Below are 18,515 nucleotides of genomic sequence, written 5' to 3'. Positions count from 1 at the left end.
GACACTACGTAATTTTCACTATTATTAAATATCAAACCTCATATTTTGTAATCTGTATTCGTGTTGTAGTCTGATTTTTACAATATGTATTATAATCAACAACATGCTGATACCCAGGAAAACAGTTATTACTACTGGTGTGCATTAAAAAAAAAAAAAAAACAATTTCCTGTCAACATTTTATGTTACATCTTAAACATGCCTAATAAAAGAAGTTTTTAATTGTATAATAATCTCTTAAAATTTCTAACAAAAGACACAAGCTTACGTGCTTCTACGATGCAATAATTCAACAAAATTTCTCATGGATGATATAAGGGTGTTATTAATCAAATTGTTCAATTATGATTTTTGAGAAAGTTTTATTCGATCACTATAAAGACTAATGATGTCACTTTAACATAAAATCTTATCATGATGAAAACCACTTTTTCAATAAGAGAAATTAGAATTCATAATTACACCTTATAAATTTATAAATGTTATAAATTTTTTTCTAGGAAGGAAAAAAATAACAACATACAACTTTTTTCTTATATCATTATCAATAGTGTGACTTCTTTTTAGGGCTATTGCGCACAAACATGGTCATATATATATGTATATATATACACATATGTGTATATATACATATACATACAGACATATGTATAATATATACATATATATACATACATACATACATACATATATGTATATATACATACATATATATATATATATATATATTCATACAAATCCAAAGTTCTTTGCCTTGATAGCAAGAAGTAGTTTATGTCTTAATATGTGACGAGAGCTGTACAATGGAACGTATAGTCGAGAAATACATGTATTTGCAGTTGGTAGGTAAGCATCATCTGCTGGCCGCAATGTTACACTTGGCATTGGTTGAAAACCATCTTCACTTGCCGGTAATGCTGGTGATCCTGTCCAAAAGTACACCTACAATACAATAAGAAAAGAAAATAGAAATTATACAAAAGAAATACTAGTGCATATTACACGAAGATTTATCTTCTTAGATGCACATATATTATCAATATCCTATGAAAATGAAGAATTGAAAATTTTCTAAAAACGAGCTCAATACTGCGAACAAACTGCGATATAATTCTTACCAAGTCCTGTCGTTCTGTATGCGACATTTTTTCGACGATAGACCACAACCATCGTTTATATTTTGCTAATTTATCCACAGATTCTCCTGATTCATCGTTGAACGAGGTGTACGATATTAACACAGAGACGTTAATATCACCAACTCCATTTAGCAGAAGCCGAAAGTCTTCAGATAGTAAACCGTCGAGTGCTCCTTCCGGAAGCACATCAAACACCCCTTCTCTCATTGCATGCAATGCTTTTTCTTGTACTTTAATCATACGAACTTCGGCATATTTCCGTACGTAATCATAAACGTTACTCGCTGTTACTACTATGTCACGACCGTTAGGTATAAGTTCGATTGATCCTCCCCCTTCTTCGGGGCACAAGTCAATACTGGAATTGACAAGACATATCGTAAACGATCGACGAAATTCATTATAAGAATATGAGAATTTCTTCAATGACAAATGTCCGAAACTTGGACTCACCTGAACATAAGATCAAGAGCAGAAAATAAACTGTTACTATCCTTGGTTTCAGAATCAATAACAAGTTGTCTCAGGCTTTCATAAATTACAGAGTCAAAAAACGCAAGGTCATGGAATCGTATTGGTCTACCTAGAATGTATTTTATTACGTGACGATTCAAAAATATCGGGCACAACTCGTTTTGTAAAAGACACAATCCTATAAGTCTGAAGAAGAAATTTCATTAATTAGTGTTTCAGGGTCGTCTAGTTTCCTTACTATTCTTTTGATTTTACTACCAACCTGCCCACGTTTCTGAAAGCATTCAATCGTTCGTAGCTTGCCCTTCCTTGTCGCGGTGTATAGAAACCCCTCTTTCCTGGCGAGTAAAAAAGAGGAGCATTGTCTTCGGTATCATCCAGAATGCTATTTTCAATCTTTTTCTTATTAGCTCCACAACGTGCTGTTAAACTGAATACGTCGAGATCCAACAACGCTTCGCTTGCTAAATCCTGACTGTGACTATGAATCAATTCAAATGCTTCTTCTACTTTTTGCCGCAAAGCCTCTTCTGATGCTAATAACATCAACAGCTGAGCAGGCGACAGTTCCAATAGCATGCCAGTTATTTTTTCAGCCAATGCGGGTCGCAATGCGTAGACCTGAACAGCAAAACAACATTAGAAACATAAATTTTGTTACATTTGTTTCCATAAATATTGTAATGATAAATGTTCAATGCTATTATGACATTTATTATAGATGATCGTATACACAAAATGTTTAATTACTTTTGGATATAGTCTGTCGCCGAGTTGTTGTTGATGCATGGTCAAATGATCGTTAATTGGGTGACTAACAGGTAACGGATGAGAATTAGAGGACGAACTACCGGGTCCGGAACTACTGCTTCCTTCGACAGAGCCAGATGGATGAAAAGAACGAGCTTCAAAAGATAATGTTCTACGTGTCTCACGACACTTTCCAGAAGATCGAGGATTCTAAAATAAAGTAGATCTTATGAATGAAGAACATAAATACTTTTGATTCTTCTCGCAAGTATTATACTCACTTGCCGTCTTAAATCACGATCACGATCTCGACTTTTTAATTTTTGAAGTACATTATATTGCGTATATTTTGATCCCACTTGTGCTGCTTCAAGATTAGGCAGTTTTTCATTTACGAGTAATGCCTGTAGAAAAGATTACATACTTGTATTACTTTCTACAACATATAGAAACACTGCTAATGCAACATCGAATGATCTCTAAATGATCTCTGAATCGAAGAAACAGTGTTTGGCAATTTGATTTTTGCCAAATATTATTTCCATCATTATGCAGCATCAGTATTATTTCATTTATCATATCAATACACTGTCTTGAACATTTAATGCATTGCATTATATCGAATTGAATATAAGACATATTTAAATTTAATTCACAATACAAAACCAAAAAGAATGGTAATTTTTTTTTATTACGATAACAGAATAATGAACTTCCTTTTTAATATTACAAACCTCTGCGATAGCAGTATAAAAGCTTCTGGTAACTCCCGAACCTTCTCCAGGTTCATCTTTAAAAATCACTTTAACGCGATTCACTGCTAAAGGCGGTGTATTAGAGGCACGCCTATTATATAAATTGTACTGTGTGTTTAATTCCTTCATTGTTTGTACTAGTAGCTGGGTTCTGTCTCGTTCGAGCTTAAACAGAAGATGTATTTTATGATATATACGATTATTGTATTTCTTTTTTTTAAGAAAACCTAAGATATTGTGATTAATTACTTTCAACAGAGTGATATCTTTTTGTTGCGAATTTCGAAGCTTCTCCATGTCTCTACGGAATTTTGCTTCTTTTACCGGGAATCCACCTAATTCGGATACAACCGAGCCAACTTCCAAGCCAACATCCTCCATGAAAACACGTCCGAATAAATCAAGGGACATTCTCCAACGTCCCAATAAAATGTTATGTGAAATATTCGTTCCAATTGACGAAACTGCTCTGGCGTTTTCCACTGGACTTGTTTCGACCGTTTCGTGAGCTGATATTTCTTGATTCGAGCCTGCTGGATCAACATCCTCGGACACATTTTGAGTTTCGACGGTCGACACGACCAACACTTCCGGTGCGCCCGCTTTATTCGTACTTGTTTCCTTTAAAATAGAACAAATTATTCATCCAATATGTTTAACACGCAGGTGATGCGACGTTTAAATGTTTATAGATTTTAAGATTTTTTTAACGTTTGTGTTTTTTCTTTTGTTAATTTTAATGAAAATATATCGTATCGCATATTTACCGAAACGGTGCCAGCTCTAACAATAACGCTTCTATTCGTTTTACATACATCCTTATTATTTTTGGTACTTCCTGTTGTCTGATCATTTTGGTTATTAGTAGAGACTATAATCGGAGCTCGATCGATTTGTTCCGCGACAAGCGAATGATTATCGTTTGTGTGATTAAACGATTTTGTCTTCTCCTATAATGTGCAAAGTAAATCCACATATTTTATTGCTCTAACGTAAAAATCACATTTCATTTGCAAAAAATTGTAATGAAAATGTTTAAAATAGAGAGAGGAGGAGAAGAAAACACAGAAAAACCCATTTGCGTGAGCAATCTTGCTTAGAACAATGGAACGAAATATAGAACTGAAAACGAACACCGTCGTTCATATGCGAATCTTAACGGAAAATATATACAGTAATCCCTCGTTACAACGTACATTGTCGAGTCCGCTTAAAATATTTTAAGAGGAGCTGGTAGCGAATTTGTTCCAGGTATCAACCTTTTGTATCTCAAGCTAAGACCCTAGTTATGAGTGACTTCTGTATTATAGGTGATCCTGTCAAACGTATTGGTCTGACAACTTACACATTTCTCACTGTACCTTCATGAGATTATTTTTCATCGTATGCAATTAAATGGTTTTTAAAAGTAATTCGTACAACGTACAAGGAAATACGGTCCAAATACTGTCGTATTTAAACTTCTTTTAAGAGATCAATATGACCAATCTGTTAATATATTCTCATGAAAGAGGTAAGAAATATAAACATTTTTAGTTTCGTATTGGTAGCTGCCACACTGACTTCCTTTTTGCAATTACTTTCAACTTTAAATCCGCTTTTAAATCCACGTCTGTCGGTCATCCGGGTCAATGGCGGCTGTGACTCGGTAAGTTTTATCGAGGGACACACACGACATTTTAACGAGGGTTTACTGTAACAATTCATCCAGTTCTCCTACATACGACGACATTACCGTGTACTTTGCGGTCGTTGACTCTCCAACTGACACAGAACTGCGTCTTGCGTCTGACGACGCGAAGGCAGGTCCTTGGATGACTTGACTGAACGTTGGCGTAACGGTATTCTGACTATCAGCGCTTCGAGCAGACAGACTGAGCCTTGTGGGCAATCCTGCCAAGGGGTTCTGATTAGGGCCCGCATTCGTTGCGGGCTGTTTCGGAATACCGAAAAGATCTTCGCGCCTCGAGTGGGGTTGCAGTAAATGCGGTTGATCAGCCAATGGTAGAGCCTCGCTCATAACAGTATCGAAAGGATCAAGTGGTGGACAACCAAGACACAACGTCGAGTCTGATCTTTGGAGGAAGGGATGTTTCCTTCCTTTTGGAGTGCTGTTACTGTTATTTCCGGATCCACAAGTAGGAATCTGAAGTAAATCAGGATAATCAACCGAGTCTGTCTCCATTGCAGTAGGTACCGGGGAATTGTATTCCTCCCCTTCGTCGTTATCGTTCTCATCCTGAAACGTGTAAATAATTTGTATTTGAAGCATTGTCAGTTTGACCAACGATAGAAAAAAAGAAATATTCTGCAAACCTGATCGTTCCAACCCGAGTAATTTGAGGACTCCTTTTGTGTTTCTCCGCGTGACGACATCGGTTCTGAGAGTGAACGCATGTAATATACCAACGCGTCGAATACGTACGCTACGTGTCTCAAAGCGGAGACGTCTAACACCGGCAAGCTGTCTCTGTGTTCGCCATTGTGGGCACGCATTAAGGACAAACAATACGATAAAAATTCACGTCGCGCCGAATGTGCATCGCCACCTGAAATAAAAATCAATTAATTTTTCAACTCGAAAAATATGCGATTAGCTTAATCCAGTGTTTGCCAATCTTTTTTTTATCAACGACATACTTTGAATTTAATAAAATTTTCTGCGGTGGACAATAATTTTTAAAATAAAAATATTTAAAATTGTCACGATTGTAATACACTTTTCGTATATATATTTATATTTATTACAAAAGAAATAATTGTATTAAATACAACGGAGACAAACAAAATTAAAATAAAGTTATTTGTTTAATGAAAATTATCAAAAGAATAATAAAATTCTAGAAATGTAAAATTTTTCCGCGACACATAAGTTGGGAAACACTGGTTTAATTCATTCGACTGAAATAACGAGCTAAATTCGTAGCGCGTGATTTAAGTCAAAGTGTGCATCTATAAGTTGGACTCATAGCAAGAAATGCTTATGTGTTTTACCTCGTAGAAGTAAACAAATAACATTTTTGTTTTATTTTAGAGATTCAATAAATACACTGCTAAATAGAAGAAAGTTTCTATGTTGGTCTTGTATCTCTTATAAGTTATGATAAATTAATTTTTTATTTTCATATAGAAATGCTTGGTGAATATTGCGTAAAATCACGTTTACATCAAACATGAATAAAATGATGGCCAAATAAATTAACCCTTCAGCGACGCGTCTCACCATAGTGTTTATAGAGATGAATATTTATTTAAAAAATTCTAAAACTATACTTTTATTTGAACTGTTTATTTTCACTAATTTTAAATTCAATTTCGACGTCAAATTTTTCATGTTTTGAAGACAACTAAGAAAATTTATCTTACTTTAAAAATAATTTGCTTGCTCATTATTTAGCAATGTTTGCTATTTTAATAATTTTAATACATCTTAAACTTTGTATAAAATTAATTCCATCTTTTATTACTCTGAGGCTTAATGAAAAAGAGTTAAAACAATTATTCTGTATTTTTTTGAATATACATTATTTAGTCCATATGTAAATTGAACAAAATTTATAATAAATTTTGTAAAACGTTTACTATTGAATTTTCAACCGTCTTTGATACATATACACATAAATAAGTGTTATATAATAAATAAATATAGAATGTGAAAAAGAAGCAAGAAATATAAAAAAATCAAAATAAATTCAAGAATGTTGGAAAAGTCACTTTGAAATATCAGAGACTACCAATTTGTCCAGAGATCATAATTGTGCAAAAATCATCTTAAAAGTAAACAAATGTAAAAGCACAAACTAAATAAAACCATTGTAAAAAAAAAAGAAAAAAACCTTTGGTTGTCTTTCATATTTCAAGATGATTCCTTCAAATATTTTTAAATTTATTTCAATCTATTTCTTGTTTCTCTTTATATTACATGTTTATTTATTTTACAAAATTTATTATGTATTTTGTTCAATTCGGGTGTGAACTAAATAATGTATCTTCAAAAACATTTTTCTAAACCAAATAAATTGTTTTCTATGCATAAAAAATATATTATAGTAAAACAGGCATATCCAACTCGATGCTCGTATGGGCACATTTCGCTGTACCTGGGAAGTTAAACTACGCCTTCTGAAGGCAACACAACTGTAATAGAGTACTCTATGAATATAGAGCGCGCATGTGTGTGCAAATCACGCAAACTAAACATTATTAAAAATGCGCTTTAAAATGTTGCAGTAAATTTAGTACATAAACGGCTTTTTAATGTAATTCGTACAAGTTACAGTGTGAAAAATAGAAATATTCATTAGTTTAATGGTATACGAATGTATTTTGTGTCATTACTATAACAATAACGTTTAGAGTTCATTCAATGTAAGTATTATGAAGGAACACTGTAAGTTTAACATGTCGGTCGTTAGTGATTATATAATTTGTTTATAACGTATGTTTAATAATATGATTTAACATTGTAACTGCCGGTCGAAAGTCGTATGTGTCACCCACACTTAATATGTGCTAATAGAGCACACACGACAATTCGAATGTTAAACAAAAAATAGATTCTTCTGAAAACTTCTACGTAACGAGTATGTGCTGCGACTAAAACAATAAAACCACACATACGTGCTGCAGCTGTAAAAGAATTAACCCATTTGCAACAAAGCACGGAATAATCCACGAGTCGCGACTGTACACTATCACCGACCGCAGAATAATACGCGAGTGGCGACTGTTGACTATCACCGAGCGCGGAATAATACGCGAACCTACGACTGTCCACTATCATCGAGCGTGGAATATTCTGCGAGCCTACGACTCTCATTTTACCAGTTGCAACTGGTATGTTTAACCATTTCTGAGAACTTTTTGGTTCCATTAGTTTGATATACATCAGTATATTCTAAATAAGTTTTACTCTTTTGTGAAAATCTTTCAAACTGCCACTATGAGTATTGCGGCACGCAAAAATTCGCGCGACACGCAAAAAAGCCTATAAAAAAATATTTTGCTATATAATATTGTGTATTAATCGTTTTAAACAGTATATTGTTAATAAACTCCATAAATAATTTTGATGCTCGTTACTGCACATACGATCAACCGCTCGCGGTGATACGGGTCAGTCGTCAGTTGAACGTCGCTAATGTTTGAACGCGACAGCCTAAACAGACCGATAATGCAAATGGGTTAAACGTACGTTCCCACCCGTTATTCCTTGCTATAACATCAAATGTGTTTGCCCGAGCTCTACTCACGAACAGCGACGCTTGCTCTTGCCCACGAGCGACCTCATTGAACATGCCTGTTGTAGACGATACGAGGTTTATGATACGCACCTTCGCGTTCCCTAATGTTTCGCGAAGGTTCGCCAACGCCTGCAAAACCAACGGTGAGTCTTGTAGAAGCTTGTGGAGTGGAGATATTGGAGCTCGTAGCGATACCACTGCGTTGATTCCGACCTGTATTAGATTGTAATGTCAACGACAAAGCCGCTGTGTTTAGTAAACCAGTGTAATTGCTTCCAGAGAACGATGGAGCATTGTTCAACGGGTGTTCCGGATGCGTGGGATCCGCGCTACGAGTCAAAGAGACTCCGAATCTTAGTTGCGCCTCTGTGGCGTCCATTACCGTAAGTAGCCAATCCCATGTAGGTTTCAAATGCGATTCGAGATACATCTGTGATCATTTGAAACATCAGTGTTGCGGCACACCATGCTTTTCATAAACTTCATTACGTTTGGATTAGTTCTAGATGTAGCCATACCTGCAAGTTCAACGCATCTTGATAAGAAATTTCCATCAACTGCGGCAGAAATGGTGCCAGCGTTTTATAATCTTGCATCATAACCAAAAGATTAGCTATCTGTCGAATAACAATTCCAAATGCACGTGCCAAACAACAGGGAGTGGTACTCATAGTAATTGGTTCTTGTGCAGCTGCAACAGCAGATGTTGCGGTAGTACGTCTTAAGGATGCAGAGTCAATAAAAACCAGATTACTGCCACCTGTTACTCTCAGTCCTGTTGTGCGCGTATTTGTTTCGCGATTACGTATTGCCCATTGCATAGAAACAGGCGCGAGATTATTACGATGTAAATGACCGCCGGATGAACCACTGGAATAAGGATAAGTTTTTATTATTAATGCCTAACGAAATGAAACCATGCCAGCAGGTCTCTGTTGCAAAGCCTTTTAATGTTCCTGTTGCATATCCATGTTATTTAAAAATAGAAAAAGGAAAAACCATTTTTACCTTCGACGCTCCAATTGCTCGTCACCCATCTGAAAGTCCTCGTTATCCTGTTCGTCGGTTTCTCCCGCTTCGCTCTCATCGTCTTCCTGTTGGCTTGATTCACCGGATTCGTCCTCCGGAAACAATAAAATAGATCCCATTCCACCGTCAGAACCTGCCGTAGCACCAGTCTGTACGCTGCGTTGCGCAGATGCCGCATCTTGATTACTATGATTGTCGTCGGAATCCGATTCCGTTTCCGCTTCCGCTAGAAGATCGAGCTCTGTGTCTGATTCGCCATCCCCTGCTTGTTCTTCGCCCACGCCGCCTGCGTTGCTATCGATTTCACCTAACGGTTGACCAGCGACTGTTCCGGAAACTCCCGATTCTTCGTGTTCGCTTATGTCGCCATCCACATCCATAGGTACCTCTATTCCATAAATGAATATTATGTTTTCATTTAAGATCAACAGCATCAATTTTTACTTATTCAAAATTAAAATCATTACAGATGCTGTTACTCGTTTACGTGTACCTTCACCACCTTCTGCCTCGTCCATAGCAGAAACATCTCTAGCAATTGTTATATTATTGTTTCCCTGTTGCGTCTGCAAAGTAGCGTCTAGAGTTTGAGAGCTCACACCACTGTGAGGTATCAATGGTTCAATGGAGAACAAGTCCTCCGAGCCGTTGATCACTTCGATCACCGAGCTGGTCAATGTAAATGGCGCCGTCGGTCGTGCAACACCTAATCTTACTGGTGCTATTAATGAATCGGCTATTTCGCATAATTCCTCAACAGCTAATTTAATCAACGCGTTGAAAACTTTGCGACATTTTATCAAAGGATGCGAGGCTTGGCTAGCGCTGAAATGTACATTCAAAGAAGAACATAGAAAAAAGATACAGAAGTTAAGTTAATTCATAGTTAAGAATCGTTTCGTACCTTCTTCCCTTTTTTACCGGTGCTATTTCTACTGTAAAAATTACAAATATTCGAGCCACAGATCGAACAAATCGACGAGCAACGTTATTCGCTTCTTCTTGTCGTCCAGGCACAGAATCATTTTGTAATTCTCGTATTAGGGTTGTTAAAAGAGCATTCAGCATCTATGGCAGAATTTTATACAGTATATCGAAAATACTTTATTGTCCAGTTTATATGATGAAAAATATTCTTTCTTACCTCCGCACTACACTTGACCAAGAATGAGTGAGTAAATTTATCGAGTAATGCAGTACCGCTTTGTCGACACAACTGTCCCTGATCTCCAAATAATTGATCGTTACCGTTCACAGTCACTCCTGTCATAATCATACACTGAACAGCTGGCCAGTCATTCAATAGTCTTTCTAGAGCTTTCCGACTGAAACGAGGAGGTTCCAAGTCATGATCCGGCATGTCTGCCGAGTCCTGGCTCAAACCTGTTTCACATTTGACCATTATTATTCAATGACTTCCAATTAAACTCGATATCATTATTATCGTGTTTAAATAACAAAAAATTACCATCAGATGACGGTCCTTTGCGGCTTGCAGACGTCGAGCGCGGTCGAGGTGCTGAACGGCATTGTCGTTGTTCCACCAATTGTCTTCCTACAGTCTGAACCAGAAATAGCAAAATACTTTCTCCTCTACAAAGTTAAAAAATAGATTCGTTAATTTTATTCAATTTCAATTTTCAATGATTCTCTATTCATCTCCTTACCGTGAATTTATTTTCGTGGCAAGATCGGTATTAACTACCAAACGACATAGAAGCTGATAACGAACACCCTGATGACCAGCAATGAGAGCGCGGCATTTACATTTTTCCCAACAATCACAATAAGCCGTAGGAGATGTTACTTTTAATTTGCAATCGTGTCCTCTATGACAAACGCGAGCGCATTCTGTACAGCAACACAAAGACCCGGTTAAGCCGCAAGTTCTGCATTCGAAAATATCCTGAAAAAAAAAATCATTTATTAAAGAGAATTTGAATCACACGATTGTTCAAACGTATTGGATGATAGAGTACTTGATTAATATGATCCGCCCCAGTCCAAGTGAAACTACAGGTATCGTTACAACAAGTAACAAACAGCGGTGACAAATCTGGATTCGCGTCAGGAGGAAGTATCATGGCTGAACATTCTTTCTGATCTCTTCCAACTCTCTGAATAGTGTCCAATATGATAAGAGCTGCGTGATATGCACGGACTGACACAGCAAGCATCAATGGTGTTTGACCCTGAGCATCTCTGTTGATAGAAGAATTAAAGTATTTTTATCAAAGTATACCAATATTTTATGTTTAATAAATTTTTTAACCATCATGATAATTACTTTGCTGTAAGTAGTTCTTTCAGATGAGGTGCTAATACGTTACTTTCACACATATACTTCAATATAAGCAATGCATTGTTTCTTCTTTCTACAGAATCTATAATATAAGTATTATTTGACGTAGCTCCAACACCTACAAATAAAGAAAATATGTATTTAATAATTTATAATATGACTTATAATGATAACAAAATATAGATAAAAAGGCATTCAATACACTTTTACCTGATTTATTCATCATAGATATACTGGCAGCACCAATACTAAGTAAACTATCCTCTTCTCCTGATGTGTTATCAAATGCTTCGGGTGGCCAACTTAAAGTTGGAATCGGTTCCTCGATAGGTGCAGATGCACCGTCAACAGTATTTGACACTAATTCACGTTCGATACCTTTCAAATGAAAAATCAAATTAGAATATACCATAATCCTTACGGCATATTTGATATTAAATAAGGCAAATAAATGAATGCAATACCTTGATCGTTTTCTTTGTTAGAAGTTGGAGAAGACATACTGATACAGGCATGCAAAATATTACGATTACCATCGCAACGTTCAGTCAGTATTGCTTGAATTTGCGCTGCATTGTTTTCTAAACAAAAATGAAGCATTATTATATTATTTTCGTATTGTTCGTTGACTACATTTTGACTACAAAAATGTATGAACATACTTACTGTGATCTTGTTCCAAATTACAAAACACCTGTTTCACACTATCATAATCGCACCTTAATATGCGTGGCATTAGTAAAAGGTTATCAAATGCTAATGCAATAACCGCAACTTGATTTTTCATATTGGTATGTGAATTCGAGCAACTTGGTATGGGAATAGTCGAAGCACCAATGCAAATTACTGGAACTAAATCTAACCAATTTGGATCACGAATAGCCTCAGCACAATCTTTTACTAACGGATAGATCGTATTATTTCCATCTCTAAGGATCATAGAGCACTCAATATTCTGTAATATAAAAATTGATTGTATCCATATACAATTTAAACTAATTTATTACAATTGTAATAATATAAATCATGAAAGTATACCTCTCCTGCACTTATAAGGTTTATATTTTGGGGCTGTAAGCCAAAAAATGACGATATATCTGATGGAATATAACAATCTTGTACATATCTTCCAGTACTCAGATTATATACAACATAGCTCAACTTGTTTCCACTTTTCAAAATTGCATGAATACCTATAAATAATCAATTACTAAGAAATATTATCAACAAAGATCAGTAATTATGCATCCCAAAGTTCTACCTCGTCCATCTGTAGCAATAGTTAAAATACTATCATTCGATCCTTCGACAATATTTACTCTTCTGGGAGTTCGTTGGAAACAATCTGGAGCTCTTGGATTCATAGATGTCTTTATCACCTACACGTGTGATAGTTTATCATATTTATACTTTCAAAAACGTAAAGATTTACTTGCAACAACTTAATTTACCTGTAACTCGTCTTTTCTTAACAATCTACAATCGGCCAACAATTTGATTGATTCTTCTGCTGTTAAATCTTTAAAATCCGATGTATTGAAATCCTTCTCTTTAATTTCTTTCTCTTTTTCTTTTGAATCCTTTGAAAAGAACTTCACAGCAACATAACAACCATCAACTTTTATAACTTTACCTACACATAAAAAATGGTAAAATATAGCACAATTTCAGAAATGTGCTACTCTTATGCTATTGTTCGTTATAAAAAAACATACCAATAGGTACGGTTTTAACATCTTCTACAAAAACAACGTCTTTTAATTGCCATTCTTCTTCGTCTTTTCGTTCAGTCTCTCCTTCATTTCGAGGTGTAACCCGTTTTTGTCTCTCTACAAAATTAAAATTTGTATTGTTAGATTTAATCTCAAAAATGCGATTAGTTACAAAAAGAGCTAAATACTTTTTAACAACCGAACTATCATTTTATTAATGGTATTCAAATTATTTTTAAAAATTATTAAATTCTTACTATGACTTGTTGTAATGCTGCCAGTATCGCTGCATGTGCTTGAAGCTGGTGAGGGAGGTGGCGGCATATCAAGACGATCGGCAGTCTCTTTATGATTTGTTTTATTAATAGTACCGGTTCCACTATTTCCACTTGTTTCGCGTTTGTCTGCGTTAGCATTAGGTAAGTGACTTCCAGCTGGTAAAACTTTAAATCTACAAGTAGAATCTAAATTCCAAGCTGCTGCTAGTAATTGTCCTACTTTTGGAACTCCATTAGCAATTGTGAATCCTAAAAAAATATATCCATTTAATAAGTTACAACGTTATACAATTATTTTAACCGTTTTTATTGAACAACGCACCTATTGCTCCAGGTTGATATATAGGACTATTTTTCATGCAAACATGTGTACCATAACTAATGTCATTTGATGATACTGTCGATGGTCTATGTTTGCGCGACTTAGCTTTGTACTTTTCCCACAATTTTTTACGCTGTGCAAAAGGTAGTACACCCCTATGGAGAAAAATGTAAAAATTATGTAAAAATAGTTATACAAGCGAGCACTAGCAATAACGTCGTTAGTTTAGAGAATAATTGATTAAAAAATGAAAAAATTGTCAAAATTTCAACCAACCACCAATACAATGTACCACTTTCAAGTCTGGCAACAGTGTACAAAGCACAAGTATGGAGTGACATTATTTTGTCTAATGTAAATTCAGTAAAAGTTTGAGCTGGATGTTCAAGACGGGAAGCAACATGTCCCAGGAGCTCATCAAGCCAAGTAGCTACTTTGCCACTTTCAGTATTAACGGAACATCGAATTGCTGTTGCAGATATATTAACTATCTTTTCTGTTGTTATTGCTAACCACTGAGCTTTTGGATGATGTATATTTGGATTCTAAAATAAGTGTCTATTTATTATCTTCCTCTTATAAAATACTGAAATGAATGTTTGTTTTAAAAATAAATACCTCTGGATCTTTGTATGGTTCAGATTCTGACCATTTCCATTGATATAACTGACCACCAACAGAAACAGCAATTAATTCACTGTAAAGCGAAGCGATCTGTATGAAACGAGGAGCAGGATCGCTGCTACGTTCATGCCACCATTCCAATTCTTCTGATATCCATAATGGACTTTGGGAAGCTAACTCCTTCTTTTTGTTATCTGATATATTTTTAAAAAATATTATTAAAATTCATACACCTATAATTCAAAAATACTAATAAAATTTAATATGGATTTATTGTTTAAATTTTTTACCAGTATCTTTTTCCCACGAGTCTTTAAGCGCTGTTTCTAGCCAACGACGTGGTCCGCAATATTGACGATCTCTCCATCTACTAAAACTATCGCGATCTCGTTCAGATGCGCGTTCACTCTCTCTATCATTGCCTATTCTGCGTGAAGAACTTCCACGACTAAAAATATAAAATGTGCTTAAACATCATGTCTTCTACCAAATAAGCCACAAATAATGAAAAAATAATTACTTTCTCATTCCTGTATATCCAAACATATCTTCAGAGAACATAGAATCTGCATCAATTATAACAGAATGTTCGTTAAATGAACCACCATCTAATAAAGATATAAGTTCTTCCGGGACATATGTATCTGCTGCATCTTCTGCATCATCACCTTCTTCATCATCTCGTGATAGTAAATTATTTACTGCTAAGTTTACATCTAAATTTGTACGCTACAAAATATATTTCAATATTTCACTAACCCTGATACTACCAACACATTGTACAGTGGTCATTATAATATAACAAACCTGCAATTCTCTAATAATAAGATTGCGACTTTTTCCTTGCAATACCACTTGAGCCTGTGAGATAAGATCTTCCGGTACGAATGGTGCAGGTACTGGTGCAATGGGACGCGAGCTGCTGCTGCTTCCTCCTCCCATAATTACACCTGGAGGGCCTATCCTACCTGCATTTCCACTTCCTCCACTGCTACCACCTCGGGAACTGCCACGCATAATTCTTGCACGTGTTCTAGACATTCCTCTACCTCCACTTCCACTACTACCACCACTATTTGATGCTGAATTGGAGTTTCCAACATGATTCTTACTGGTGCTACAATAATAAAAAAATATATGATACATAACAAAAATTTTTTCTATCTTCATCTTCCTCCTGAAATTTTTCATTCATTTCAACTTACTTTCTATTTGGTTCATTTTTGCTCAAGTCCAATCTGTCTGACAATACTGTAAATGCAACTCTGCAAACTTTATGGTCTTCTGTAAGAAGAGCAATATGTGTTGGTCCAACAACAATACGCTTTACTGAAATCTTTAATCCACTAAATGCTGGTAGCGTTGCGAATCCATATCTGTTGATTTTCTCTGCCACTTCTTTCAACCTAAAAAAAATTAAAAATATAAATCAAATAAATATATAATTTAAATTATATTTTTCTGAATAATATTGACAAAAATACAGCAAAAACAAAAATTCATTTGCACAAATAAACCACACATTAAGGTTATGTCAGCTTAATATATATACATAATTGTACATTGTGATAAATGATGAGAACAGTTTCTTCAATTTTATATTAAAAATATTAGATTACGTAACAACAAAAACCATCTACCCAAACTTAATTTGTACTGACATGATAATATTATTATCCAAAAATAATTACTATAATTACAATAGCAATGTAAACTATGAATTTGTTTTTGATCATTCAATAACATACATTAATGTAGATATTACTTGTAACAAAAATTAATATACTAAAATTCTTTTGCATTTTTGTATCAGATAGATGATAATAAAATAATTACAAAATTAATATTAATTAATTTATTATTGATAGTCTCCTATTAGATATACTCTACATAAAATAAAGTTTTGTAAAAGACCGATAAAACATAGAAAGTACATATGAAATATAAAAAAAAAACATTACATTTTATCATATAAGAGCAGAATAACATATTAATCATTGAAATATGTATTCATGACTCATGTGCACGACACATTTGTCATAAACGTTCTTATTTCGCAGAGAATTTCTTCAATCGCGATTCGAGAGAATCGAATTTTTTTCTCGTAACCTACAGGTGCAACGAACAGTGTAAAGACAAAGAGAGGAAAAAAAGACCTCTTGACACCTAAACCGCACCTATATAACTTTCGATTATGACTAGCAGCGTCAAGAAATTTCCAAACCCGGACACACGATGTCCGTACGTAACGATGTGACAACAAACTTTTACAACTCCCATGGTTCATGTAAAATCATTTTGCACCGTTTAGTTAAAGTCAAACATCTCCATAACAAGATTTAACATTGATGGAAAAAAGAGAAGAAAAGATATACTGACCGAAATCAGCGAGCATATATTCAGCAACGAACAACGAACGAAACGTTTCAATACGTAGAAGAGGAAAGACAGACATACCGAAATGATAGATACATTAATGGGAAACCGATAACGAATCCGTTCTTCTTACCTATCGTTCAACTGATCGTCGGTTCCGGGTAACGGATGCACGACGAAATGTATCGACGTCATATTACCGGCGATTAAACGTATTCAAAAGGCCAGGATGTCGTTTTAATGATTCTGTACACACAATTTCACCACACCGTCGAAACGATATTCGGCCATGTTTCTGAGGAAACAACCAGTTACGTGTTCTCGAAGGCGAACGAACCGGGTTAGCGTTTGTGTATTCGTAAATGCACTGAATCTTCTCGCTTATACGGGTGTCAATATCGCACACGATCCACGGAAAATTGTGCATAAACGTAATATCGCGCAGTAAACCATTTCTTTGTACATTGCCACAGCTATGGTCGAGATCAGTCGAGATGTTTCCTCTACGTCGTTTAGAGGCGTCACTAATCGCAAATATGTATAATAGCTACTTTACGCTAATGGCGACCTTACCGTAATCGTTACTTTCTATAATGTTGTATCTAAAATAATTCGAAGAATTCATGTAGCAAAATAAATATAATACAAAAATATGTTAATTATTATAATCTTTCCTCACATGAAAGTTTATTGATTTTATGATTTTTTCGCATTAATGTTCAATTAATGAATGATATTTAATACAACTTGTGTACTGTTGCAATAAATGCGCTTTGATATATACTTACAACACAAATATGCACACTTTACGATAATTATGTGATAATCATTTTTTGGAGAAATATATAGAATCAATTTTTAATTTTCTACAAGAGGGATTGTAGAAATAGCTAATCGAGGCACGATTCTGTTGTATTCGAACACAAAACATTAAAATTATATTATAAAAAGAATTTAATGTTTCAAACCCTTCATAAATATTTTTTAAATATAAAATTATAATTCTACTATAAAATAAAAAACAAAATAAACAAGATATCACTAAAAAAGACAAATATAAAATGAAATTATATAAAAGAAACTTTTCGAGTATAATTCTGTTTTTTTTTATTGTTTAAAAATACACTGGTGGTTATTATATTCATAAGGTAGAAATTTTATAAGGAAGTAAATTTCTTTTTACTTTTACATGTTAAATTCATTTATACTGGAAAAAACAATACTGATTGTATTAAGGAATTTATTGTAGCTTGGAAATGAGTGACTTTAATTTATATATTACAATCTATAAAAAATAATTGTTAGTTTTGTCAATACACTATGCACTGTACACTATAACACTATAAATATGAACTTGTACATATGTACACTTATAGATAATACAACTTTGTCTTTTAACAAACACTCTATGCCTAATGTGCAACTTTGTTAAATAATAAAACGTTCACATATTTTGTTTGTTTAGAACTTAACTTAAAGTATCGATGACAAAAAGAATATTTGGCATTCAG

The 18,515-nt window shown here is 34.6% G+C and overlaps 1 protein-coding gene across 5 annotated transcripts; it reads right to left on the bottom strand.

The window, feature by feature from the left end:
* Positions 1 to 535: 535 nt before the first annotated feature.
* Hyd (E3 ubiquitin-protein ligase hyd) lies at positions 536 to 17,416 on the bottom strand. Of its 5 annotated transcripts, XM_076310999.1 has the most exons (38): positions 17,138 to 17,415; positions 15,834 to 16,034; positions 15,436 to 15,745; positions 15,149 to 15,357; positions 14,919 to 15,076; positions 14,623 to 14,822; positions 14,281 to 14,549; positions 14,005 to 14,159; positions 13,662 to 13,931; positions 13,408 to 13,521; positions 13,144 to 13,325; positions 12,954 to 13,071; positions 12,731 to 12,885; positions 12,359 to 12,647; positions 12,157 to 12,273; positions 11,897 to 12,070; positions 11,678 to 11,810; positions 11,370 to 11,592; positions 11,058 to 11,296; positions 10,859 to 10,983; positions 10,535 to 10,773; positions 10,295 to 10,458; positions 9,884 to 10,215; positions 9,370 to 9,778; positions 8,880 to 9,231; positions 8,575 to 8,791; positions 8,452 to 8,490; positions 5,435 to 5,667; positions 4,854 to 5,357; positions 3,886 to 4,068; positions 3,368 to 3,739; positions 3,098 to 3,283; positions 2,645 to 2,767; positions 2,364 to 2,573; positions 1,876 to 2,234; positions 1,593 to 1,799; positions 1,119 to 1,497; positions 536 to 942 (listed from the first exon to the last, which is right to left on the bottom strand). In XM_076310999.1, exons 1-38 carry the CDS (start codon positions 17,197 to 17,199, stop codon positions 730 to 732), a joined length of 8,424 nt encoding a protein of 2,807 aa, XP_076167114.1. In that variant the 5' UTR covers positions 17,200 to 17,415; the 3' UTR covers positions 536 to 729. The 5 variants fall into 5 exon arrangements, with proteins under 5 accessions (XP_076167114.1, XP_076167113.1, XP_076167110.1 ...); XM_076310998.1 differs by having other exon boundaries at positions 8,452 to 8,791; positions 12,954 to 13,062; positions 17,138 to 17,412; XM_076310995.1 differs by having other exon boundaries at positions 8,452 to 8,791; positions 17,138 to 17,411.
* Positions 17,417 to 18,515: the final 1,099 nt, after the last annotated feature.

Source organism: Ptiloglossa arizonensis, chromosome 5, assembly GCF_051014685.1.
Source record: "Ptiloglossa arizonensis isolate GNS036 chromosome 5, iyPtiAriz1_principal, whole genome shotgun sequence".
NCBI lineage: Eukaryota > Metazoa > Arthropoda > Insecta > Hymenoptera > Colletidae > Ptiloglossa > Ptiloglossa arizonensis.
Note: the sequence above shows the minus strand (reverse complement) of the source record. Positions and strands in the feature narration are given on the sequence as shown.

What these genes read in the sequence shown, in the direction of transcription:
- Hyd (XM_076310995.1), bottom strand. Translation starts at nt 17,199, where the DNA reads ATGACGTCGATACATTTCGTCGTGCATCCGTTACCCGGAACCGACGAT. An exon ending in TTTATACTGCTATCGCAGAG is followed by an intron (nt 2,768 to 3,097) that starts GTTTGTAATATT and finishes TCTTTTCTACAG; the next exon opens with GCATTACTCGTAAATGAAAA. An exon ending in GCGACAGACTATATCCAAAA is followed by an intron (nt 2,235 to 2,363) that starts GTAATTAAACAT and finishes TTTGCTGTTCAG; the next exon opens with GTCTACGCATTGCGACCCGC.